This window comes from Cibotium barometz, chromosome 13 (genome assembly GCF_041138505.1).
Source record: "Cibotium barometz isolate CiBa-2024 chromosome 13, ASM4113850v1, whole genome shotgun sequence".
NCBI classification, from domain to species: Eukaryota; Viridiplantae; Streptophyta; class Polypodiopsida; order Cyatheales; family Cibotiaceae; genus Cibotium; species Cibotium barometz.
This window is the reverse complement of record NC_141058.1, coordinates 61,314,176-61,341,148: the sequence shown is the minus strand read 5'-3', so window position 1 is coordinate 61,341,148 and position 26,973 is coordinate 61,314,176. Positions and strand designations below refer to the sequence as shown.

Sequence of the window (26,973 nt, the reverse complement as noted above, 5' to 3'; positions counted from 1 at the left end):
GATACAACAGCCCGCACAGACTATGGAAAGCATCTCTTAGCCCTCGGCGGGGCTCATAGGCTAGCCATTTATAATGGCCTAGCCAGATGGCTTGGATCTGGAGTGGACATCATAGGATACAACAGCCCGCACAGACTATAGAAAGCATCTCTTAGCCCTCGGGGCGGGGCTCATAGTGTCAAACAACCCTCTCCAGAACAAACTCGTCATCCGTGGATCACGGTCACTAATGATAGACGTAGGCAAGCCATGATACTTGAAGATGTTCGCCATGAACAACTTCACCATATGATCCACTTTGATCGTCTTACGCACAGGAATGAAATGTGCCTGCTTACTGAACCTGCATATGATAGTCCAGATGCCATCATTTCCCGTTTGTGTCCGTGGAAGATCAAATACAAAATCCATGGCAATGCTCTCCCAAGGTCTATCCGGAATAGGTAAAGGCTGTAATAACCCTGGTGTCTTCTGACGGTCAAACTTTACCTTCTGACATACGATGCATTGCCTCACAAAGGCATCAACATCTCTTCTCAAGGTTGGCCAATAAAAGAAAGTCTCCACTGCTTTGACCGTGGCGTCAATACCTCTATGACCTGCATACGGTGGAGCATGACTTTCAATCATAACCTTGAGTCGCAATGGCCTGGTAACACACAGTCTGCCATGCATCAATAAAAACCCATCTCTGAGAGTATAGTGCTCATGTCGCTGACCCTCAGACATCTGATCATACAACCTTTCAAAGTCCTCATCATGGGTACAACTCTCAAGTTTTCATCGTCATTTCACCCACAGACAGATGGTCAGTTAGAAGAGGCTAACTCTCCAGTGTTAGATCTTCTCAAGTGTTATGTGTCAGAGCACAAGCAACAATGGGAAAAGTATCTTCCTTTGGTGGAGTTTGCATATAACAACACTGTACATACCTCAACAGGCAAGGTGCCTTTTGAGATTGTAGGAGGAGGGAAGAAGGTACCACCCATTTTGCATACAAAGGATAAGATCTTTGAGGTTGATCAATATGTGGAGAGCTTGGATGAAGCTTATCGGAGAGTTAAGTTGGCCCTCCAGAAAACTCAGCAGAAGCAAAAGAAAGCCGCAGACCGTCACAGACGTGATTTACAGTTTGCATTGGGTGATTGGATTCTTTTGCGCCTTGAAAGGCTAGACTCAAGAAGATGAAGGGTAAAGAGCGCTTATTCCCTAAGTTGAGCATGCGATATTATGGGCCTTTTCAGGTTTTGGAAAAGATTGGTGAGGTAACCTATCGTTTGAAGTTACCAGATCACTGGAGGATTCACAATGCTTTTCACGTGAGTCTTCTTAGACCTTTCCGTGGGGATGTGCCTGAGGATGTATCAGATGAGGCTCAGCCGGAAGTTGAGGAACTTGATGAGGTTCTGATTCGAGAGCAGATACTGGCACATAAAGAAAGGAAGGTACGAGGTAAAGTTTCCCATCGCTATCTTGTGAAGTTCAAGAACTATTCACCGATGGATGCGAAGTGGATGGAGGAAGGTGACTTAACAGATTCACCTCAGGTTTTGCAGCTTTATCTTGATGCCTTTGAGTTAGAGCCGACTCTTATTGTGGCTCATTCAGGTTCAGCAGAGCATGGGTCTGGAGCATTACCTGATGCTCAAGAGGGGGGTAGCACCTCCACTCCCTTGATACAGACAGGCTCAGATGACATCTAGAGGTCGCTTGGTGCAGTTTTTATCTCACCCGAAGGTACTGAGGCTGACAGTATATCTGTTTATGGGACTTCTATGATATATGTGTACTAGTCACATGGGATTTTGTGGATATGTATGGTTCACAGTGGTATACAACTTGGACTATTACTATGCCATTGTTTTGCAGTGAATGTTGATACATGTGTATGGCTTAGAGAGATTGGGACGCTGATCTTGCCATATTGTATATTTCACTTTGGATATTTTGCTGTATCACCAGAATGCAATCGAGGACGCTTGCCATTTTTCAAGAGGGGGGTATGTCATGGCCCTGTGAAAATGGAGCAGCACAAGTGTGGGCATGGTGGTTGCAGAGTCAGAATATTGGATGATTCACATGGGTGGTGCCCGGACAGAGTTAATGATGTGTGGACATCCCTAGGTGTGAAGGGGGGGAACTAGAACATTAAACTTTTAATGTTTATTAAAGTTGCCCCTAGGCCTTAGTGGCCCCTTTAAAGTTTGGGACCCTAGGATTTTTATGGGGAGGAGGCCACTCCACTTTTGGAGTGTGTGCTTCTCTCTCCTCCCCCTCTCTCTAGCTTTTGGGAAAAAGAGTCGTGGAGCACTCTTGTGGGTTCTCATGCGTGGAAAAGCAGAAAGAGGAATAGTCTATTGAGAAGTTGTGCTGTTGCTGCTGTTTTTCTGAGTGCAAATCAGCCGTACAGCCCTGTACGGACAGGCTGCTGCAAGTGCTCTCTTTCTGGGACTGGCTGCGCACAGTTGGCTGCGTGTACATCTGCTGCTGCAGGCGGCTGTATAGCAGGCGACTGTACGGACAGGCTGCTGGTTCAGGTACAGGTCGTACAATACTGTACGACTGCCGTACAGTGTACGGACATGACTGACACAGGCTGCGCTGGACAGAACTGCTGCTGGCGGCGCTGGACAGGTTCTGGACAGGTCTGGCTGCGCAGGTTCAGGCGAGTACGAGTGTAGATAGCAGGCGGCGTTTGCAAGGATAGCACCTGGCACGTATCCCGAGGTAGTACAGACGGGTACGGGGCTGTTTTTCAGATCTGTACAGTCAAGATAGCATAGAAGTGAACACAAGGAGGAGGGTACAGACAAGTACGTGCATGCGTGTGAAGCAGGGTTGTGGAAACAAGTGCCTGCAAGTACAGATTGGTACCGTTGCTTCCTCGAGTGCTGATTCACGAGCTGATTTTGGTAAGCTCCTCATCTGTTCATCTATCTCTCTTTCTACTGCTTGATGTCTGTTGCAGATATGAGCTATCTGGCCCCTTGTGAGAGGAGGGGTATGGCAGATTGACAAGGGTTGAGACAGAGTTTGGACAATACATGTATGTATGAGTTGAGATGTTGAATCATGTACTTGAGTTATGCCAGATGTATGCTCATGGCTGCCCTGCTTAGTGGTCTTGGCTGATCAGAGGGAGGCACAGTGTGTTATTTTGAGACACAGATCTGTGTGCATAGATCCTCTGTGCTAAGAGGTATTGTGGGCCGTCAGATTGGACATACAGGTGTAATCTCTTGGCTGATTTTTGGTTGTACTCAGCCATTGATATTTTTGGAATTGAATAAAGAAATACCGCAAGGGGCGCCAAGCTTTGGGGCCAATCAGGTGTCGCTTTGTTTTCAGATTTGGGCACTCTAGCTCCAATCTGTTTTGTTTTCACATCTAGACTACAAGTGGACGGGTGACTGCTAGTCTACCGCACTCTGGTTTCTATCAGAGGCCGGAAGCCGACCGAAGCTAGATTGATGAGGGGATATGCAGCCCTTGGCTCGCTAGAGAGGCAATGCTCACAAATACAGTTTCAAGAGCCAAGGACGAAGCTTTGGCTATTTGATACTCTAGTTACACCTGCACTACTGTATGGGGCCCCCATCTAGGGTCCCATCTTATACCACAAGAGGAGACAAAGGAGAGAGCCGGCCAAGACAGATACAGAGGAGGTATTGATGGGTGGAAGCCGATGGAGAGGCCCCTAGTTGGCGATCTCGCCCATGATTAGGAGTAAGCCATCAGTGCCATATGAGATTGTACGGGCAAGGATGGGGGCTGCACCAATAGTGACAGAGGCTCTATTCCAGACAGTGACATATTGGCACATGCTATGGGATCTTCCACTAGATAGATACCCCCGGCTAGCCCTGGAGTCCTCGAGACAGCTGACACTCCAGGGAGATACGGAGTGTTGGTATGCATAGTTTGGCATGCACGGTATGCAGATGGAGGCACCGCCCTGTTCCAGTACAGCACAGAGGCGTCGTCATTTGCTCTCAGTTGCACAGAACGGAACAGGGTTATTAGGAAGGACATTGTTAGACTGGATACTCAGATGACATAAGAGTTCACCTAGTCATCCACTGGGGACGAAGATGGCCTTCTACAGAGATCACCTCCTATGCCTGACAGAGGATGGTTTCATCATCCGCCCATGCTACATGGACACACACCTATCTTTTGGGGTGAGATGTGCGATCGGCTAGATCCGCACCTCGTCCCACCAGCTGAGAGTGCAGACTGCCAAATATGGGCCCAGGGCGGCCGCACCAGAGAACAGGATATGCCAGCTCTGTCACACAGAGCCCGAGATAGAGGATCATTACATATGTCGATGCCCTATATACTATGAGATTCGGGTGAGATTCCACTGCCTCTTCCGAGCTGGGTTCGGACAACTTTCTAGGATCGTGGACTTCCCGGATCAAAGATGCTTGGGACTTTTTCTTCTAGAGCTCCGCAGACACAGGGAGTCCTAGAGACATCCAGATCAGTTGTACTTGGTCGAGAGCTCTCACAAGGCATTTTGGCCTTTTTGGTTGCTGTGCACTGCGCTGCTCAGTGCTATCCGCCTCGCAACTGTGCGCCCTCTGCCCGTTTCATGTGCAACCCCTTCGCCTCCCCTTTTGCTAATGTGCGTCCTCTGCCCGTTTCATGTGCAACCCCTACGCCTGCCCTTTTGCTGCTGTGCGCCCTCTGCCCGCTTCGTGTGCAGCCCCTACGCCTCCCCTTTTGCTACTCTATGCTGTCTGCCTCCCTTTTCCCACCCACCCTTGCTCAGGGCGGCCACACCAGAGGACAGGATATGCCAGCTCTATCACACAGAGCCCGAGACACAGGATCATTACATATGCCCATGCCTTGTATACTATGAGATTCAGGGGAGGTTCCACTGCCTCTTCCGAGCTGGGTTCGGACCACTTTCCAGGATCATGGACTTCCCAGATCAGAGATGCTTGGGACTTTTGCTTCTAGAGCTCCGCAGACACAGCGAGTCCTAGAGAAATCGAGATCAGTTCTACTTGCTCGAGGACCAACACACAGAGGTCTCACAGGTCATTTTGGCCTTTTTTGCTATTGTGTGCTGCGCTGCTCTGTGATGTCCGCCTCGCACTTGTGCGCCCTTTGCCCGTTTCGTGTGCAACCCCTATTGGTTCAAGGCGTGCCTCGTAACAACTATGGCCTGGCCCCCGTAAATTGGCGCGAAACTAGTGAAGACCATTTGGGTGGCCAAATGTTGACATGTAAGCTTGTCTTTGGAGAAAGGGATCGTTCTTGCAGCTGGTGGTGGGGGTGGATGATGATTTACTTGGGCAAAAGCCATAATGTCAATCATAGGGTGGGTGGCCGACTTGAACACAATTAATTTTTTTTCTGTATGTTAACGAAGGCAAAGAAGCGGGAGAGGCAGGAGGAGGGGCTTATCAGTGCAGCAGAATGGAGAAGATGGCAAGAGGCATGGAAGAAGGCAGGCAAACAGAGAGGAGGGGGGCATGGTGAATGGCGGGCAAGAGGGAAATGCGTAGAGAAGAAGGGTATGGCAGGTAGAAGGAGAAGGGGAGTAATGGGAGATGGCAGGCAGAAGGAGAAGGGGAAGAGTGGCAGGCAGGGCGAGAAGATATCAGGCAGGTGGAGAGGTTCGCAGAGTGGTCCTTTGTATTGACTTGAGATATGCCCAAAACTGTCATCGAAAAGACATTGACGGGAAATGATAACCTATTTGGTCAGCAGATTGGGAGAATCCATAGAGCTCTTAAAAAAAAAGTCAATGTGTTCTTTTTGGTGCAAGACTTCTTTTGATAATGGCTCAGATCATGCCTGTGGCATTGTCATTGTAAAGATTCGAGGATAGTAAATTGCATTTATTTATTTTGACTGATTGAAACACTAGCATCAAGTTCAGCTTCAATATTTGTTATGGTATACAGCTGGTGGATCCTGTGGACAAGACCATTGATAGAGATCTGAATCTTATCAAAGAGCTTGGATTAAAGCTGATATATGCCATGAACACTCATGTGCATGCTGATCATGTCACTGGGACTGGCCTGATCAAGGTACACTGTTTATGGAACATGCATTTCAAATTAAACTTCTTCTTTGAGTAACTCTGTAAATGGCTTTGTATTCCTCGTGCTTTGCTTCACCATGGGAAATGTGCCCAACAGTGTTTGGCTCTTTTATATTATATAATTTTTCAGGTCTACTTTGTGTAATTTCTTAATAGTGCTTTAAAAATTCAGGCTGTAGATTTCTTAATGGACAGATTAACTGGCTATGAAGCATAGAAATAACCTTTGCAAACCTCCAGAACCACCTCCTTTACCATTATTGTCAAAACCCATAGATCTCCTTGTGGAACGCTCTTGGTTCGAGACTTGAAACTTGCAAACAAACCAAACAAACAAGAAGGGGGTGCAGGCCTGACTCACCTCCCAACCATGACAGCCGTGGGCAAGCCCACAGACTTGGCTGTCCCCACTGAGCCACGAGCTGAGCTAACTAGATGGACGTACCGACCAATCTCTACCTCGTGACGTCCCATACCGCCACGAAGCTACCCTCGCGGGCCTCGAGATTGCTGCCGGCCTCATATGCATGAAGCAGGTGCACGTCTGCACTAAATCTAGGCTCCTCACCATACAGCTCTCATAAGTCACGCGAGACTCTATACGACTAATGACTTGGCCACTCTTTTATAGGCTCTTGGCCGGTCATCGGGCGTCCACACTTGGGCGTCCACTCGTCCATACTTGGGTGCCCGCCCGTTAGTCTATCCCTAACTCAGCTCGCCAATCAGCCTGCCTAGCTCCAAGCTTCCCCAAACCTCGAAGCTAGTCTTGTGTGCGTGTAGCACACGGTAGATACACACTGTGCACATGACATACTCCCCTTCCTCTAAGAGCTCACTTCTGAGCTCACTAAAAAGCTAGGGTAATCTCCAAGCTTCCCCAAACCTCGAAGCTAGTCTTGTGTGCGTGTAGCACACGGTAGATACACACTGTGCACATGACATACTCCCCTTCCTCTAAGAGCTCACTAAAAAGCTAGGGTAATCTCTCTGAAGAGTAGTCAGTGTCTCCCATGTAGCGTCCTCCTTAACACGATCCTTCCACTTGATCTTGTATTCCGTGATAAGCGTATTACGCAATCTTCTTTCATGAAATCCAAGAATCTTTTTAGGTTCGTGTGGAACAAATGTCATGTCTTCGACATCTATGATTTCTTGAGGAGTAACTAACTGGTCTGTTCCACCCAGTACTTTCTTAAGTCTACTGACATGAAATACAGGATGAACTTTCACATGAGAAGGCAAATCCAGTTCATATGCAACTGAACCAATCCGTCGTGTAATACGAAATGGTTCACAGTATCTAGGGGATAATTTTGGAGATCGACCTGTCCGTAAAGTCTCGGAATCTTTCGGAACTCGCAAATACACCATCGTTCCTTCGGAGAACTCTTTGGGTGAACGATGTCTATTAGAACAAAATCTGTCTCGGTCTTGAGCACTTCTAATAGATTCCTTCGCAACTTGTATCATTTCTTGCATATCTTGCAAAAATTGCGTGCTGCATCATGCCGAAGTCTTGAGAATCCCACTGTAACAGGTGATCTAGGTTGAAAACCATACATAAGCATGAAAGGAGTAAAACCTGTACTGGTATGCTTAGTACTGTTATATGCAAATTCTATCATAGGAAGATAATCCTCCCATGAATTTTGTCTTTTGGATACATATGCTCGAAGCATATCCTCCAAAATCTGATTCACTCTTTCAGTCTGGCCATCAGATTGAGGATGATCAAAGGAACTCAAATTCAAAGTTGTTTCCAACTTCTCAAAAACAAGTTTCCAAAAATCACTCGTAAACTTAGAGTCCCTATCACTGACTATGTCCTGCGATAACCCGTACAGTCTAAACAATTGCTCTGATACCACTGTCAAAACCCCATAGATCTCCTCGTGGAATGCTCCTGGTTCGAGACTCGAAACCTGCAAACATACCAAACAAATAAGAAGGGGGTGCATGCCTGACCCACAGACTTGGCTGTCCCCACCGAGCCACGAGCTAGCTAACTAGATGGACGTACCGACTAATCTCTACCTCGTGACATCCCATACCGCCACGAAGCTACCCTCGCGGGCCTTGAGACTGCTGCCGACCTCGGTTGCATGAAGCAGGTGCACGTCTGCACTAGCTCCAGGCTCCTGACCATAGAGCTCTCACAAGTCACACGAGACTCTATATGACTAATGACTAACCTTGACCACCCTTTTATAGGCTCTTGGCCGGTCATCGGGCTTCCACACTTGGGCGCCCACCCGTCCATTCTTGGGTGTCCGCCCGTTAGTCTATCCCTAACTCAGCTCGCCAATCAGCCTGCCTAGCTCCAAGCTTCCCCAAACCTCGAAGCTAGTCTTGTGTGCGTGTAGCATGGTAGGTACACACTTTGCACATGACAATTATTTTTTCCGACCCCTCCCTGTTCTAGCTTCCCTCACTACTCTCTTTGTTTAGGCCAAAGTGGCTACCCTGGGCTTGACTGGCCTCGCTTCCATCCAACCTCCATCAAGCTAGAGAGAGACGTTTTTCATTGTTTGCCTCTTGTTTCTCCTTCTTTCTCTTGTGGATTCGATAGCATGTCCTGGGTGAGAGGTCCATCAGCTTGCGACCATTGAAGTAACCTTCCATCTTAGGTCTCTATCTTCACTATGCCTTGAGGAGCGATTTCTGTGACTTGGTAGGGATCTTGGCCTCCTCTATACTTGAGTTTCCTTTTGGTATTCTTGACACTGTACATGCGCACCATGTCCCTACCTTCATGCATCTGTCCTTAAGTTGGTCGTCAAACCACTGTTTCTGCCGTATCCATCAATCTGTAAGCGGATCACAATCTTTGTTCACTTATTTTCTTTAAGGCAACTAACCTCTCTGTGAGGGGGTTTCCTTTAAGATTATATCTTGCTGTGATTTGAAGGCTTGGAATCAAGTGTTCCATTAGCATGATTGCATCTGGGAGCCTCATAAAGAAGAGTGCAACTTATGCTCTCAATTGCTTCTAGATGCCTCTATGGTCTTGGTGAGAATGGTGCACGACGTTTCTTTCTATCCTTTGAGCTTGGCCATTCGCTTGTGGGTCACTGTGGGTAGTATGGTGTTGATTTTCTATGCACCTTAGGGAATTCTTTGAGCAAGAACTCCACCGCTTCGTTTATAAAATTCATACTAGATTGCTCACTTTGTAGCGGCGGGCAACCGAAAGGAGTAATGATTTCATTCAATTTCTTTCTCCATCTCCGTTCTGTATTTCTTTTTTCCTCACTGAGGATAGTGAGCACTCTAGGAGTGGGCGACGTGTAGCTACCAAGGGTGCCCACGGTGTGTAGTGTTCCAATCTGGTCCAGTTGGACATCCTGGCCAGACCATGGTGGCAGGATCATCCTGGACCTTCTAGTTGGGTGATCTTGGGCCATCCTGGGTGGACCATTCAGTGGCTGCAACAACCTATCTCCAAAGAATCTCTCTAGTTGGGTGATCTTGGGCCATCCTGGGTGGACCATTCAGTGGCTGCAACAACCTATCTCCAAAGAATCTCTCAAGTGCACCAATGAATGCATGGGATGTGCACCCGCCAACAGGCAGTGCACTAGCACACCGATTGGCATCTTCCAAAGATATTCCAAAGATAGGAGATACTCACACCGAAGGCATCCTTGGATAGGGTGTGACTATCAAGAAGGATACATCTTTTCATTGAGTTCTGTAAATGTTGTGTCATTCTGTCCTGTGTGTTATCCATCTCACTGTGACCATTGCTGGGTGTGCACGGTGCTATGAGGGGATGTAATAGCTTCTTGGAAGTAATACACATGATGTTTACAATATTCTTGTGCATTGTTCTATGCTTACATTCAAGTCTATTTTAAGTGTTACTTTGCGTTGTGTCTGTCGAAAACTCTTGGACATACTATCCTGAGCAGAACCACCACTTTAGTGTGCCGGGCAACCAACCCTGCTGTAGAGAGCATGGTTTCATGAAATGGAAACAAAATTGGAAGCGGATGATGTCCTTGAAACTAGATATAATGGAAATGACAATTCTTTAGCACTACATAGTATACATGAAAGGTAAAATTGTGAAATTAAATAGAAATGAGGAAAAAAGTTGAGAGAAATAGAAGAGAAACATGGGGTGAATTATAGTGGAAGTTTGAGATAAACCAAAAGGAAATTCGTCAATTAAAATGGCTACTCGAGAGAGGTCGTTTTCACATTTTTGGCTAGGAAGTGGGTGTTTCTTTTGCTAGTTGGAGAGTGGGGGCCCAGCTTGATGTGGATCTTTACAGATACTTGACGTAGGCAGTGCCTATTTGCTACTTAGGGAAATAAACAGATAGCCCATTACGTGGAGTGCTTTCATTTAGTGGCTACATGGACTGGTCTAGGGATAGAGGGCTCACCTCATCCATTTGTACTCGGATTGCCTTTAAAGCTGGCCCAACACAGAGAGGGAGAGGAGCACAAAGGAGGATTCTACTGATATCCTTGGTCTTTTCTCTGATAGACTCCACCATATATATGAGGATTGCCATTTTATCTCACATGGGGCGTAGTCTCTTGGCTTATTGAGACCAGGAGGAGATACCAGCTGATCATGCCATAGATGCAAACAAAGGTGCAGGAGCTTCCAAACAATTATGGCTTTTAAAAACTGAACCATAATGTGCGTGACTTTTTAAATGAGTATTTGACGCCTTTTCATGCCTTTGCATAGTGATGTTTAAATTTGTCATGTTTTCATAGAAGCTACATTATGTAGGCAAGGTTGAAATTTTTACAGAAACATGCTGAGAGAAACTCCCGTTTCTGTTTTGTACTTTGCATCTTACAATTTGTATCTTTCTTGTTTTCATAAAGGTGAATTTGGTTGTTTTTGCCTGGGCCAGTGCTTCAAACTCTTGGAGGGATAATGCCATCATAGACTGATTATTATTAAAATAATAAAATATTTCAATTTACAGAGTCGGATGCCGGGGGTTCAGTCATTGATTTCAAAGGCAAGTGGTGCAAAAGCAGATGTTTTTGTGGATGGAAATGACACGATTCAGGTTGGAAATCTGCGTTTGGAGGTAGGTGACCTTTTGTTTCCAAAAAAGGAGAGAAATGGACGATGTACCATTGACTTTGGGTTGCTTAAGGTCACAGCATAGACTTTGTCTCTATCTTTGTCAACTTTGTTTCTTTGTCTTTAAGATAAGTTCTGAATTTGTTAAACAAAGAGATGCTCGATGATCTGGGTGATATCAGTTAACATGTGGTAGTGAGGGTGCATAAATGAAATAACAACAAATCATTTAAAATCAAAAGATAAAACAATGTGGGGATTATCATTCCATGAGCAACCATTTCCGAGTGTGTCGACTATCAGTTGAGCGAGTTGATTCTAGTTTTAGATACCAACAATCGTACCGAGTAAGTGATGATGCTCTGTGTCACAAGTGATGTTAAGTGCAAAGCACAATCTGATTCATAGACAGATCTGTAGAACACCTGTAAGAGCCTTCATCATAGTTCTAGTGGATGGTTTGTACAAGCTCTTGTGAAATCGTTTAGCCCCCCACTATGTGTATCCAAGAAGAGAGCAATGTACCCACATAGGCTTCACCTCCTACGAAGACCACAATGGCCCCTCAACTTTTGCATTCATCAATTTGATGGATAGTTGTTCAAAAGTTTGAACATACAAGGTGATGCTCGCTGCTTGTTATTTGACTGGCAATGCTTGCATTTGTTGGTGGCATGGCTGGCTATGGACTGACACATTCCTTTTTTTTTCCCTTTCCCGGCTAGCCTTAGGTCTAGGATCCTCCCGTAGTTACCCTTTTTCACTGCCCGTAGGTGCTTTTTTTTGTCTGCCCGTAGGCGATGCCGCCGAAAAAGCACATGGTGGGGTTTTGAACCCAGGACCTCCTCGTCCTAGACGAACATTTTCACCACTTGAGCTATCACCTCATTGGTGGCTAACAAATACCTTATGTTTGGAGTTGTTAAGAATTAGGGGGCAAAGATCGAGTCAGATCTAAAACAATGTTTCTTGCCACCGTAATACCTCGAACGATTGGAGGATGAGTTTTAAAGTTTGTTTCACCCATACTCACATTCATCACACAAGATTGTTATACACCCTAGACAGGAAGGGGGGCTGAATATTGTAGATCTGGATATATAGTGCAGAGCATTGCTCTTCAAGTTACCAGTCAGAGGATTCCTTCTAGGTTCTGAACCTTGGAAGAATTTCTTTATGTTTTACATTTCCGGTTGTACACCTCGTAGGTGGTGGCATGGACCCTACTAGTCCGGGGTAGTCCAACTACAAAAGCCATCGAGACACTTTGCCACCCTTTCCAAGAGGATGGAATAACCCTCCAGTTCTAAGCCTTTTAGCCTTATTAAGCTAGCATTGGCTCCATTCTGCACATAATCCTCAACAAAGGATTTCATGCGTGGCCAATGGAAATGCCGGCCAACCAAGGGCAAGGTTCTATGTATGCCCGGGTGCCATGCCCCACAATAGGTGCGTCATGGCACTCATGCAATATCAAAGTTTGGATGTCCATATCACTGGGCACACAAACCTTACCATCCTTGAATAGTAATCCACCTTTATTGGAATACTTTTCCAATATTTTTCTCTTAGTAGCACTCATTAGAGTGTTCGGAACACTTGGATCTCGTGGGCTGCAATTGACCTGGACCAATTCCCAAATTTGACCAAAATGGGAATCATCTTGGCAACGTCCTTCGAGAATTAGTCGTTATCTTAGTAAAAGAGATAGCATTGACCTCGGGGATCCTACTAAGGGCATTAACAACCCGATTAGTTGCTTCTCTTCAGTAATGGATCTCAAAGTTGAACTCTTCCATGAGGTCAACCCATGTGGTTTTCCGACCCTTCAGGTCTAGTTGATTACAAATATACTTCAACGAGTGGTGATCCGTCCAGACAACAAATCGAGACCCATACAAACAGTGTCTCTAGATTTTCATTGTGTGGATAATAATCAAAAGTTCCTTTTCTTGGGTAGGATACCTCATTTTTGTATCTAAAAGCTTCTTGCTTTGAAAAGCTATCGGTCTCCCGTCCTGGAACAAGGCAGCACCTATTGCATAATCACTGGCATCCGTTTCGACCACAAAAGGTTTGTTAGGATCCATGATTTGCATTATAGGCGCTGAGGTGACTAGCTCCTTCAGTGCTGATCCAGCTTGTAACTCCTAACTGTTGGAGGACTTTTTTTGCCCTTCTTGCTTCTCCACCCCTTTAAAAGCTGAGTCAACAGGCTAGCAATTCTGGCATAAGTCTCGATGAACTTCCTTAAAAAGCCAGTGAAACCAAGAAATGATTTCACCTGACTAATCGTCTGTGGAATCGGCTATCCCAAGATCTTTTGAACCTTATTTGGATCGATCTGCCACCCGAGAGGGGCGTTGATCATGTGATTGAGCTATTGCTTGTTTGCTTGGTAGTAATCTCGTCTCGTCTCTTGGCAACCTTATCGGTTTAGCTAGCACGAGGGGGACGAGATTGCTCGCGTGGCAATTGCAAGATTATCTCGATAAAGGTTTTATTCGGTCTAGTAAGTCTCCATGGAGCACTCCTGTTCTTTTGTCTCGGAAGAAAGATGGTAGCATGCTTTTCTGTGTAGTTTACAAAGGCTTGAATAAAGTCACTGCCAAGAATAGGTATCCGTTGCTGAGGATGGATGACCTAGTAGATCGTCTTCAGGGTGCTAAGTATTTCACCAAGATCGATCTACAGTCGGGCTATCATCAAATAAGGATTAAACCTAAGGGCGTGCCTAAGACTTTGTTTTGAACGCCCTATGGCCACTATGAGTTTTTGGTTCTACCTTTTGGGTCGACTAATGCTCTTGCTACTTTTCAACGGATGATGACCGATTTATTTTGTCCGTATCTGAAAAAGTGGATTGTTGTCTTCTTGGATGACATACTGATTTACAATAAGTCATTGGAAGAGCACATACAACATCTCAAAGTCGTCTTAGAGTTACTTAGACGAGAGAAGTTGTATGCGAAGGAGTCATTGTGTGATTTCTTCAAACAGAAACTCTTGTATCTTGGTTACATCATCTCTGTTGATGGCATCACGAAACTCTTTTAAAATATCATCCAAAATTTGTTGGTTCTTAGAAACTTTATTGCTTGAGATAGAATTACATTCACAAGCAAATGATCTTAACAAATTTTTAGAATTGAAAAGATCATGAAAACAAGAATATCGTTCACAATTTGGATCAAAAAGAATTTTATATATATCCTCGATGGAAGCTTGAGTCAAGCTTACATCACAAAATCCATGGAGGACATCACTCCGGACTATATACAATTCACTTTCATGAACAAACGAGAGTCTATGAGACCGATAATCCAACATCATGGTCTTTCTCTTGTCGAAAAACCAGGACATTCCCAAGATCACGTCCACCTTATCAAGGTTCATGATGTGGAAGTCCAAAGCCGCCCGGTAGTCCTTAATCTGAACTTCGAGCCTAGGCACCCCGAGTAAGAATAGTCACATAATGGTGGTCACATGCCTTCGTCGGTAGCTGGAGTGTCTGCACCAAACGTGAAAAAATGTGAGTAGAGCCGTTGTCAAATAGAATCCACACCCAATGGCCACCTATAGATCCCTTAGCTTGGTGGAGATCATTCAGACCAAAGGTAGACTCACTAATTTGACATCCCTGGCAACTACTACTATCAACTACTACTATCCAGATGATGAATTTGAACAGAAGAGATCAAAGAGTTACCTTGCAGTTTCGTAATATGTATCGAGGTCTTACCCCCCCAAGACTTCTTCTTCGGAGCATAGGTTGTCCTACTGTGCCTTCATCACCTATTCCTCGGTATGTAGCGGAGACTTTCTGTTGCCCCTAGAGTACTTCTTGGGATTGCATTATGACGACTGACCCTCCTGGGATGCTGGAACATGCCCTTGCTTTCTGTCTTTGAAGGAGTTTTGGCTCTTGCGTGAGGTATCACTTGCAGGCTCACCATCTCTTTTAACAGGAAGGGTATCATAATTTTTTTTGGCATAGCGGTAGATTACATCGAGCGAATGAACATGTTCGGAAGGACCTCATTTTGATAATCTGGTGGAAGAACAACACATGTGGCTCCTCAAGTGCCTTACAACGGTTTTCCAGGTCTTTAAGTTCTTGGGATTAGTTGTCTAGGCTCTTGTTTCCAATCTCCAATTTGAACAACCTACGAAAGTTGTCTATCTTGTTTATAGAGATGAATTGAGTCTTAAACACATTTTGAAAATCAGCCCCATGTTGTTGGCTTCATACGGAGGTCCTTCCGCTAGGTAGACGCTTTATGCTGATGCATAATTTGAATCTGACTAATACGCTGAGCATTAGTGTACTTGTATGAATGAAAAAAAGCGGTCCACTTTCCATGCCAACTATCCAAGTAAAGCTCTTCACACTCTTCGCCGGAAAAAGGTTCCGGGTGGAAGGAAACTTGTAAAGGAGGAGGATTGCTAGTTGCAGCATGGGGAGCCTGGGTGAACCCTTATCACCGGTAAGGGCTGTCCCACATACTGAGGGAATACTTGTGGTATATTTAGTGGAACCATGTCACCGCCTTGTACAGGAGCAGCAGGTACAGTAGCTACTTTGCGGGAGAGGTCGGCGAGGGTCCATGTACCACCACAGAAGAGATTGAGGTGTATATACTCAGCCATGAATCAGTTCAGAAAAGGAAGCACCTGTAGAGAGTGTATGAGCAATAGATAGCAGGATGAATGCTTATGACAGGTGAGAATCAATGAGGGAAGGGATGCACAAGTAGAAAGCACCAAAGTATGTAGTTCAAGGCATCAAAAAGCATTATGCCTGGTCAACTTTAGAGATTACAATGCATAGAGTGGCCCCACACTCCCAAAAAAAGCATACCTGGCTCCAAAAAGGCATCTCCAATAAATACTCCTCAAAAAGCTCCAGATCATCCTGTTTCTAAGTTTAAAAGTACCACATGCAAGAGAGGGGCTACACAGGGCACGGAGTAAGCATGGGTGGAGCAAAGGGAGGCCAAGAAAGCCATGGAAGCTTGAAAAGCTGTAATTGTGATTAATGATCATTAGTAAACTTACAAAGTTATCCTTTATACCAAGCCCCATGTTCATACTCACTTAAGCCTTTGGCCTCCACACTTGGCCTTGGCCCAAGCCCATTACCCATGGTTTTGTCCTCATCATTTGGCCCATAGCCTATGATTATTATATTTACATGTGTCCAAAGGAAGCCACCAACACTTACCCTTATACAAAACTGTCCAAGAGAGCATGCTTGAGTATTATGGCTTCAAATCTTCATGTAATGCTCTCCGGAAATCCTCCAAAGTTTAGTACTTGGTAGTACATGTCTTTCATGAAGTGCACCCACCATTTGCTTCCATTTTGAGCTTCATTTAGGCCTCATAACAGTGAATTCCAAAAAATTACAAGAAGCTGTTTTTTACTGTTTTGGCTCACAAAACCACTTCGGATGCATTCAAAAGGTGCTCAAAACCCTCCAGCATAGAGGTGGGCTTCCATGTTGCTTCATCTTGAGGTAATCCCTTCCACTTGACAAGGTATTCGCGCGCAAAGAACGATTGCGAGAGGCACCTTCTCTCTCTCTCCCAACACTTTTTTGGGGATATACTTCACCATGCCATCTTCACTCATAGGTGGAAGCTCATCCAAAACTTGCACTTCCGGCCCAACATATGCCTTCAAGTGTGATACATGGAAGACATTATGTATCTTGGTGGTGGATGGAAGTAGCAATTGATAAACCACTTCACCAACTTTTCTCAATACCTCATGAGGACCATAGAATGAGTGCAAGCTTTGTGTTGGTATTGTCCTTGAGAGAACCATACCTAGTTTTTGGTATCCTCAAGAAGACAAAATCCCCTTCTTTGAATTCCAATGGCCTTTGGGGTGCATCTTCATAATGCTTCATTTTCTCTTCTTGATGTTCTCGTTGCATGTTTGCAAGAGAACTTGCATCCTTTCCACTCCATCCTTTGCATGGGGAGTCACATCATCATGCTTGAATACTACAATTGGCACATGCACCTTGTAGCCATACATGGCCTCAAGCAATGCTCACATGATATGTGCTATTGTATGCAAATTCCGCCAAATGCGACCATTCATCCCATGCATGTTGCATCTCGTAGAAATAATGCCTTAAGTAAGTCTCAAGCCACTTGTTCACCCTCTCGGTTTGACCATTGGTTTTCGGGTGATATGCCATACTTGGAGTTAATCTAGTGTCCATGCTCTTAAATAATGTACGCCAAAATGTGCCCATGAACTTGTTTTGCGTGACTTGTTTTCGTATGAATGCCTGTTATGACGTGTCCAGCTCACGGGCAGGGGAAGCTTGCCTTGTATTCTGACATGGTTTGTGGCATGTGAATAGGTGGTAAGTATTCATTTAACCCTTGTTTATTATTGTAAAGGTTTTATAACCTTAGTAGCTCACACTTATTAAAGTTGGGCATCGGCCACTAGCCTAGTGCCCAGGGCCTAAGGATAAAAGTGTGGCCAACCCAAACTCTGGGCACCACACATGGCCTCATACTTGTGTGGACACTTAAAGGAGGTGACCACCATTAATTATGATGGGCTGTGCCACATGGCACAAGGGGCTTGGACCCCTCCACCTCCTCTCCCCCATTCTTCTCCACCTTCTTGCACTTTTCCTTCTCCTAGAAGCTGGTGCCCATCTCTCCCTTGCTCTCTTCTCTTTTTCTGCTGTTCGACTGCTCCCTTCAGTGCCTTCAGTATATCCTGCACCTGTAGCACCTGCTCTACCTTTAGTATTTGCAGTACCTTCAGTACCTGCTGCACCTGCAGAACCTGTTGTACCTTCTGTACATGCAGTACCTTCAGTACCTTGAGTAACTGCTGCACCTGCTGTACCTTCAGTATCTGATGTACTCTCAGTACCCGCAGCACTTGCAGTAGGTGCTGTACCCTCAGTGCCTTCTGTACACCTGGTGTACCCTCAGTACCTTCTGTACTTACAGTACCGGCTGTACTTGCTGTGGATAGTTGCTGTACCTGCTGTACCAGCCACCGTACTTGCTGAAACCCTAACTGTACCAGCTGTCCTTGCTGAGAATCTGTAAGCCCAACGGAGCGTGCAGTGACAGATACAACCACGTGTACGAGAGAGATAGATAGAGAGAGAGATAGATGGTTATAGGGGTTTTACACGGTACACCACGCTGAATGGGGAATAGGCCCCATCCCCTCGTTAGGAATTTATTTAAGGAACAATCCATGGGCTTTTCCAAGCCAAGACCAATACGATGTTAAGGCACAAGATAACTGATGCCGAGCTCACCACGTGGATGACCCACAAGAGTCTTACACCGGGCTAGTACCAATATCCAATATCTGAATTAAGTCTTTGTTACTCACAAGAAACTTGAGGGTGAGATGTTGAGAGAGATGCACGGCTGTCCTAGGTTCTTTCACCAAAAAAAGAGGAGGCCGCTTTTCTTCAACAGGTGGCAGTCCCCCAAAAGAAGGCGGCTGACACTTGGTTCAGGTGGTGCTATTGGGGGCAGTAGAGGGCAGCAAACAGGCGGCTAAGGAGGAGCACACAACGACGGAAATCTAGCAAATAGGCAGTGGAAATGCTGGCTCTGGGTGGCGCAAAGGCGGAGATGGGTGTTGCTTGGAGATAGAGAGGGAAGATGAAGTTAATGATGCGCACCACAAGTCTTCTTCAAGAATCTCCAAGAGTACTTCTCTATCTTCCACCATGAGGGTACAAGCTTCTTATATACTTGGGGGAGGGGGGAGGGTGTTCCATGCTTTTGCCTTGCCTTGTTTTTTGCTTTGCCTCTTGCTTTTGTTTTATTTTCTTGCTTTTGCTTTGCCTCTTTGCTTTTGTTTTATTTGCTTTGCCTCTTTTGCTTTTGTCGGCGGAAGGCGGCTCTGGGCAATGGTGGCACCCGGCGGAAGGCAGCGGAAGTGGACTCTGGGTGGTGGCGGTGCTGGCAGAAGGTGGCGGAAGTGGGCTCTGGGTGGCGACGCTTCTTCACAGGGCAGCGCAGAGGCGGCGGCTGAGCGCTGTAGGGTGGCGCAAAGGTGGAGATGGGTGTTGCTTGGAGATAGAGAGGGAAGATGAAGTTAATGATGCCCACCACAAGTCTTCTTCAAGAATCTCCAAGAGTACTTCTCTATCTTCCACCATGAGGGAAGATGAAGTTAATGATGCCCACCACAAGTCTTCTTCAAGAATCTCCAAGAGTACTTCTCTATCTTCCACCATGAGGGTACAAGCTTCTTATATACTTGGGGGGGGGGGATCCATGCTTTTGCCTTGCCTTGATTTTTGCTTTGCCTCTTGCTTTTGTTTTATTTTCTTGCTTTTGCTTTGCCTCTTTGCTTTTGTTTTATTAAATATTTCTTGCTTTTGCTTTGCCTCTTTTGCTTTTGTCGGCGGAAGGCGGCTCTAGGCGGTGGTGGCAGCGGTGGAAGGCAACGGAAGTGGACTCTAGGTGGTGGCGGTGCTGGCAGAAGGTGGTGGAAGTGGGCTCTGGGCGGCGGAGCTGAGGTTTGGGGCGGTGACGCTTCTTCACAGGGCAGCGCAAAGGCGGCGGCTAAGCGTTGTAGGGTGGTGCAAAGGCGGGGATGGGTGTTGCTTGGAGATAGAGAGGGAAGATGAAGTTAATGATGCCCACCACAAGTCTTCTTCAAGAATCTCCAAGAGTACTTCTCTATCTTCCACCATGAGGGTACAAGCTTCTTATATACTTGGGGGGGGGGGATCCATGCTTTTGCCTTGCCTTGCTTTTTGCTTTGCCTCTTGCTTTTGTTTTATTTTCTTGCTTTTGCTTTGCCTCTTTGCTTTTGTTTTATTAAATATTAATAATAGTGAAAGTTCTTGATTCGTGCTTTTACGATCTTTAGGGCCTTGCTTTTTGGCCTTGGAGCATCTTTTTGAAAAAGCGGCTTTTAGCTTTTTGATCCAGTTCGATGTCCTCTTTCCAATGGTGCCTTCAGCTTTTTGGTCAACATAGTTTGACTTTTGCTTTTTCTTGCTTTTTGACCAAGACTGATGCTTTTTCCAAAGCCAGCATTCCGTGTGTCCATCATCCTCTCCATGTGTCCGAGCATGAGTTCTATCATGTGAAAAGATCTTGGAGGACCAAATAGTTACATTCCCTCTCTCGTACATCACAGTCGTCCTCAAGTGTGGGATAGAAATATGGCTTATGATGGTTATACTAGCCCCATCTAGTGCCCTTGTGCATCTGGTCTTTCCTCATATATGTGGTGTCTTTTGCTCCTCTCGCAACATCTTTATGCCTTTCTTTGACCGATGTCCTTGTTCTTTATGGTTCATGTTCTTCATAGCCTATCATATGTGTTAGATATAATAAATGGATACTCACTTTTTGCAAAAACTAGACATAAGCTAGTCAACAAATAAGTATGCATCATTCGCGTCTACTGGTGGGTATTCTAGGTACTGGTCAGGTAGTCTGGAGCCCAGTGGACTATCACATGCCATAAATCCAAGCATTATCCACGCATCAAAAACAACACGCAAAGTCAAGAAATTCATACATACATCAGTATGCAATGCACAAGTAATTATCCTCCTGTTCATGGATTGTCTTGTCTGGTTTCATCGAAACCATGAAGAGCCATCTGGTCACTAGGACCGCTCAATCTACCCTCAAGGCCACTAGGACCGCGCGAGAGGTCATCAATAGTCATCTGGGCCATTGATTATCCGACTATGAAATCCAATATAGTCATCTGGGCCATCTGGTCGCATTGACCGCCCGACTGCGAAATCTAATACAGTCATCTGGGCCATCTAGTCGCAAGGACCACTTGACTGCGAAATCCAATACAGTAGTTTGGGCCATTTGGTTGCAATGACCGCCCAACTGCGAAGTCCAATATATCTGGCATCGTTGCCGTCTAATGGGTCTTCTCGCATCATTGCCTCCCATTTACAAATCTCGCTCCTTGGGCTTTCGGGCATCATTGCCACCCAAACTAGAGCATATCCAATCAAAACCATTACATAAGCAAGATAATGATCAATTCCATTTCAATATAAATATATACAACGAAGAGGGCTAGGGGTACAATCCCTCCCCTCTTAAATCGGTCTTGATCACAAGACGTTTCAAGGCCGTGCTTCAAATACATCTGGACCAACCGCTTCCTCATAAGGTCGAAGAATATTCCAGATCGAGGGGCCATGCTAGGAGGCGGCGTGGTCTTGCCCATCAGAGGCCTTCTGCAATTGCCGAGACTCTAGTTGCTCCTTTGCCACAACATACCACACAGCGTTGGGTTGTGGTTAGGGATGGCAGGCGCCCTCGGACCCTCGTACCTGCCTTCACCCACACCCCTTATGGAGCACCCTAACTCCTATGCAACTCTTGCCTCACAGGATGTTGATCCTTCTTTGGAGGATGAGGCTTTGCAGGCACATGATCTGGTTCCTTCACACAGGAGGATGCTGCATTACAGTTACAGGATGATTGTACCCTTGAGGATGATGTTGTGCATTTGCATTGTCATGGTACATCTCCAGTTCCGAGGACTAGCCATAGCTTTTCCCCGGAGTGGGAGAGAGGTAAGGTTTACATCGTCAGATTTTCCCTCCCTTACCTATGCGAGACATACTTCCGCCTCTAATGGGGGTCCTTCGTCGACCATGAGATCTGGTCGCTCCTACTCTTAGTCATTATGAGGATTGTCTCTTGGAACATTCAGGGTCTTGGGGGTTTTTCTCCGCGTCGGCGGAAGCAAATTGTAAAAACCCAGCTTCATTGTGCAGTCGCAGGTGGACCTATGGATGTATTGCTCTTGCAAGAGCATAAACTGGATGCTAGCCAGTGTGGGAGATCAGGCAAGCTTCTCTCGGGACACACCTTTTGGTCACCGGTTGTTGGTACCAAGGGTGGTGTCTGTATCTCTGTTTCAGCTTTGATCTTGCCTTGCATCATTGGACATGGTGCCATTTTGTGTGCGAGAGCGTAGTGGATCCTTCTTATGCAGGGTACTACAGGCATTGGTATTCTTAACCTCTATGCTCCTAACCATAGAGGTGAGAGGATTGCCTTTTGGAAATCTTTCACTACACTGATACCTCTTGCCGACCATTGGATTATTGGTGGGATTTTAACATGGTTGAGATGCCAACGGATAAAAGAGGTGGACATGAGGGCTTGGTGCATCCTCTTGAAAGAGCGTCTTGGGAGAGGTTTATACTCTCCATTCATGGCAGAGATTGTTGGCATGAGGATGACATTTTGAGGAGTCCATCCACTCTTCTTTATTCATGGTCTAACAGGAGAAGAGATGCAGGATGTATCTATGCACGGTTAGACAAATTTTATGTGGATGATTGGGTGCTTGACAGTGGTGGGCATACTTTTATTGCTACAGGCACCTCTAAATCGGATCATAGAGATCCAAATTGCCATGGATCAACACCCCATGTACGCATCCGTGATCATTTGTTTTCAGATGCAGAGCTGTTGCGTCGTATGCTTGATATTTGGAGATCTCATGATTTCTCGCAGGCCTCTCAAAGCTTGGCCTCTACTCTCTGTGATATTAGTGACTTTTATCACACATGTGCCCTGTCTAAGAGGCAAGAGGCCTTGGATTTAGAAAGGGCTATTAGACGTAGATTGGCTGCCTTGCAGAAAGAGCACGATAAACATCCTCATGCTCAATGGGTTGCAGATCCATGCCCAGGAATCCTTTTGGACACAGATGGGTGGCAGATGTAACAAACATTTCTTTGCTACTCACGGCCCATCTCATGCCAGAGATAGTGTCAGGTAGTTGCAGGATTCACATGGCACTCTTCACTCAGATCCTCTTATGTTTAGACAGATTGCCACTGATTTCTATCGCCAGCTTCTTAGTGCTGAGCCGCACTTTGATTTGAGACATAGGGCACAGAGGAAGGTTTGGAATGCATTGCCACGTTTGATCACTGAGGAGATGTGTGGCGCTCTGGATGCCCCTTTCTCTATGGAGGAGTTCAGTCATGCTCTTCATGCCTTACCTCATGGTAAGTGTCCAGGGGAGGATGGCCTCTCCCCTGTTTTTTTCATTACTTTTTGGGATGAGATTGGGGTTGAGATCACATCGGCTCTGCAGGAGATGTGGGACACAGGCTCTATGCCTTCTTCTCTCACTGAGGGACTTATTTATCTTATTCCTAAGAGTGGGAATAAGACATTGATTGGCCAGTGGAGACCTATCACCTTACTTGGGACTGCCTATAAGATTCTTGCTAAGGCAGTGAGCATCAGATTGTGGCCAATTTTGCAGGATGTCATTCATGATACTCAGAATGGCTTCTTACACGGCAGGAGCATCTTTGATAACATTTTCTTGTTTTTGGAGGCTGTCGAATGGGCTAAAGTGAGCAATCAGCCCTTAGCCATTCTGCTCTTGGATTTTGAGAAGGCCTATGATAGAGTGGATTGGGACTTCCTTGAGGGTACTCTCAGCCATATGGGCTTCTCTGAGAGATGGATCAAGGGAGTTTCATGCATGTATCGTGATGCCCACAGTAGAGTGCTCGCTTGAGGTGATAGCGGAGAGCGGTTTCAAATTTCTCGCTCAGTACGGCAGGGCTGCCCTTTAGCCCCATTATTATATATCATAGTTGCAGAGGCCATGAGCAGCTTTCTCCGCTCCACTGCTGGTATTTCGGGATTGAGGTTGCCTCTTCGTAGTCAAGAGAAATTTTTTGACTCTGAGTTAGCTGATGACACAGCCATGTTCCTGGAGGCTTCACATATATGCTTATGTTCCTTCCGGGTAGCACTAGAGGAGTTCTGTTTGGCAGCAGGGGCACTCATTAATTGGCACAAATCTGTTGGTTTTTCGGTTAGTGATTCACCGAGAGTTGCTTGGGGTGCAGAGCTTGGTTTTACTTGGATCAGCACAGGATGCACTGCTAGATATTTGGGATGCCAATTTGGGATTGATGTTTCTCCTGCAGAGCAGTTTGCTCCGGTACTTATGAGTATCCGGAAGAAGCTCCTCCATAGGAGCTCTAGGAGATTAGATTTAGCTTCCAAAGCTTTGGTGGCTAATCAGGTATTGCTTGCCTCAGCTTGGTTATTGTCTCTTGTTGGTGCTTCTCTCGTGCGTGCATTGGCCAATTGCGGAGATTGATCCGCAACTTTCTTTGGACGGGTTTGGATGGCACCTGAGACACTCGTGCCAGGGTAGCTTGGCTCACAGCTATTCAACCCAAACCAGAGGGGGGCTTGAATATTATCGATCCGGATGTTCAGTGCAGGGCGTTGCTTTGCAAACTTGTGGTTAGAGGTTTCCTACCCGGCACTGAGCCTTGGAAGGATTTTTTCTTGTCTCAGATTTCCGGATGTACACCCCGGCTCAGGAGAGACTGGATGCCTAGCATATGTTTTTTGTTCACAGAGGCTGATTTCAGGGCACCATCTTCCCCTCTTATTGCAGCCATTGTCAGAGCATGGAGAAGCATGAGATCTTTTTTGTGACAAAGGCCTCCTAGGTCTTTGGATGAGGCTGACCGACAACCTATTATTTGGAACGAGCTCATTAGGGATGAGGCTGGTGGTCAGGATGGGAGAGATGTGCACACACAATTCTTGCTTGGAAGACCTTTAAGAGTCTTCTGGAGGATCGGAGAGCTGCATTCATTCAGCATCTTAGGGGCTCTCGCATTTGTATTGATCAGATTGATGCAGCTATTCTGCATGAGTGGCTTTCTGGGACCTTTCATGGAGACTATCATCCGAGTTGGCTTGGAGTTTTATTGAGGATAGGCATACCTTTGTAGGTCATTGCTCTCCCGGGCCAGGAGGCTACAGATTGCATCATTTATTCTATCATGCTTGGAGGGAGATTGAGGAGATGTAGTATGGAGGAGATCATCCCAGATACTAGGCTTAGTCCAGTGAGGATTGTTGGTCATTCGGGGAAGCATTGGTTCATTGACCCTTCTCCTTAGATAGTGACTCATGGCTCTTGGTGTTTTTGGTTATATGGTGGCAGTCCTATCAGATATCTTCAGTGGGATCCAGGAGAGTGGGAGTGGATTGATGCCTTCGATCCTTTGAAAACCCTTCCTTTTTTCAGTTTCATTGTCCGGAATGCCAGGCTTCTCCTTACTCGACAGATGCATAGGATCCCTACTCTCAGGCCTCATTGGGAGAGCTATGATATTTCTCCAGTGATACAACATAGATATTGGCATAGACTTTGGCACTCATACAGAAGGAGCCAGATCTCTCATTTCTTTTGGTTATTCTTACATGGTAGTCTCCCCACCAATCAGTGGAGATTGGTTTTCGGTGTAGCACCTTCCTGTCCTAGGTGTGCAGCAGATTCTGAGACTGTACAACATTGTTTATGGGGATGCAGCACTGCACAACAGATTTGGGGTTCTGTAGCCCAACTTATGGGCAAATTGAGTGGACGAGCCATGCATGTGACTTGGGGGGCAATTGCTTGGCTCTCCCAGTCCGGTCCGTAGCTTTTTTATGAGGGCAGTGGTATAGATTCTGCTATTTTCATTCGTAGAGGTATTGCCTAGCATGGTTTATTGCAGGATGTTCCTCACTATGATTATACACCCCCCAGACAGAGGATTGACACCAGTTGGGAGATTGTTGCCAGTATTACAGCATGGCAGATCTCGAGAGCTAGATGCACGGAGGCTATTGAGGGTGTCTAGATTTTTGGGTCTCAGTGCATTAGTACTATATGGGGTGATATCATCCATACACTTTTGGCTACTTGGGCTCGCATTCAGGGGCCCTCTCGTTCTGCGCAGGTGAAGCGCGTGATATTTATGCAGGAGTGGGACCATGGCATCTTCTTTTCCTCTAGTACCACAGGTCTTACATGGCATCATGATGCTCCTCAGTGGTTGAAATTATCTTACATATTGGGGTGATTCTATTCTTTTCCGGCTTATAGCTGTGATTGTTGTATGTTCTTCTCATACTTAATAGAAGTCTCTTTCTGAAAAAAAAAACAAAAATCTGTTCCGGCTGTAAGATTTCTTGTTCGTTCACTTCTGGTGGATTCTCCAATACAGGCTCCTCTGGGGGTAGTCCTGTATATGGATTGAATAAACTGACATGGAAGGCGTTATGTATCTTCCAATGGTCTGGAAGGTCCAATCGATAACATACATCATTGATCTTCTTGGTAACTTGAAAAGGTATCTGGGGGCAAGCTTGGGTTCCTTGAGCTCCTTAGCTTTTGACTTTCTAAGTCTTGCCTTTTCAAATCGCAATAACACCCAATCCCCTTCTTCAAAAGTGGCCTTCCTTCTGTGCTTATTTGCAGCTTTCTTTTGCTTGGCTTGAGATGTCTCAATAGCCTTTCGAACATGTGAAAGGCCGTATCCAAATCTCGAACAAACTTGTCCGCATGGAAGATCTCTTCCTTGGTCTTCAGTATAGGCTACAACAATGGTTTGCCATAAATAATCTAAGGGGCTTTGCCTGTCGAAGAGTGAATAGTGTTGTTATAGGCAAACTCAACCAATGGTAAGTACTTCTCCCATTGATCCTTTGCTTCGAGAGCATAACACTTTAGCATATTCAAAATAGTGAGGTTTGCAGTCTCACTTTGCCCATTTGTTTAAGGATGATAAGCCGAAGAAAAACTTAGCTTTGTCCCCATGTTTATCCTAGATAGATTGGATGGAGCCACTATCTTTAGCAGGATCGACTTGAAAAGTGGTTACCATCAAGTCAGGATTGTTCCGAAGGACATTCACAAGAACGCATTCAGGACTACCTTTGGACTCTGAGTATTTGGTGATGCCTTTTGGCCTTACCAATGCCCTGGCTACCTTCAACCGAATGATGGAAAGAAT

At 45.8% G+C, this 26,973-nt stretch overlaps 1 protein-coding gene across 3 annotated transcripts in view; it reads left to right on the top strand.

Annotated features, from left to right (window-relative positions):
- The window catches only part of LOC147632910 (persulfide dioxygenase ETHE1 homolog, mitochondrial-like), a 199,163-nt gene that overhangs the window by 27,606 nt on the left and 144,584 nt on the right, over positions 1–26,973 (top strand). For 2 of the 3 annotated variants that reach the window (XM_086807830.1, XM_086807831.1), the window contains exons 2-3: positions 5,925–6,053; positions 11,023–11,130. In XM_086807830.1, the coding sequence (XP_086663956.1) occupies positions 5,925–6,053; positions 11,023–11,130 (237 nt within the window). The remainder of the gene's footprint in view (positions 1–5,924; positions 6,054–11,022; positions 11,131–26,973) is intronic. The other variant, XM_086807832.1, reaches the window with a different exon arrangement.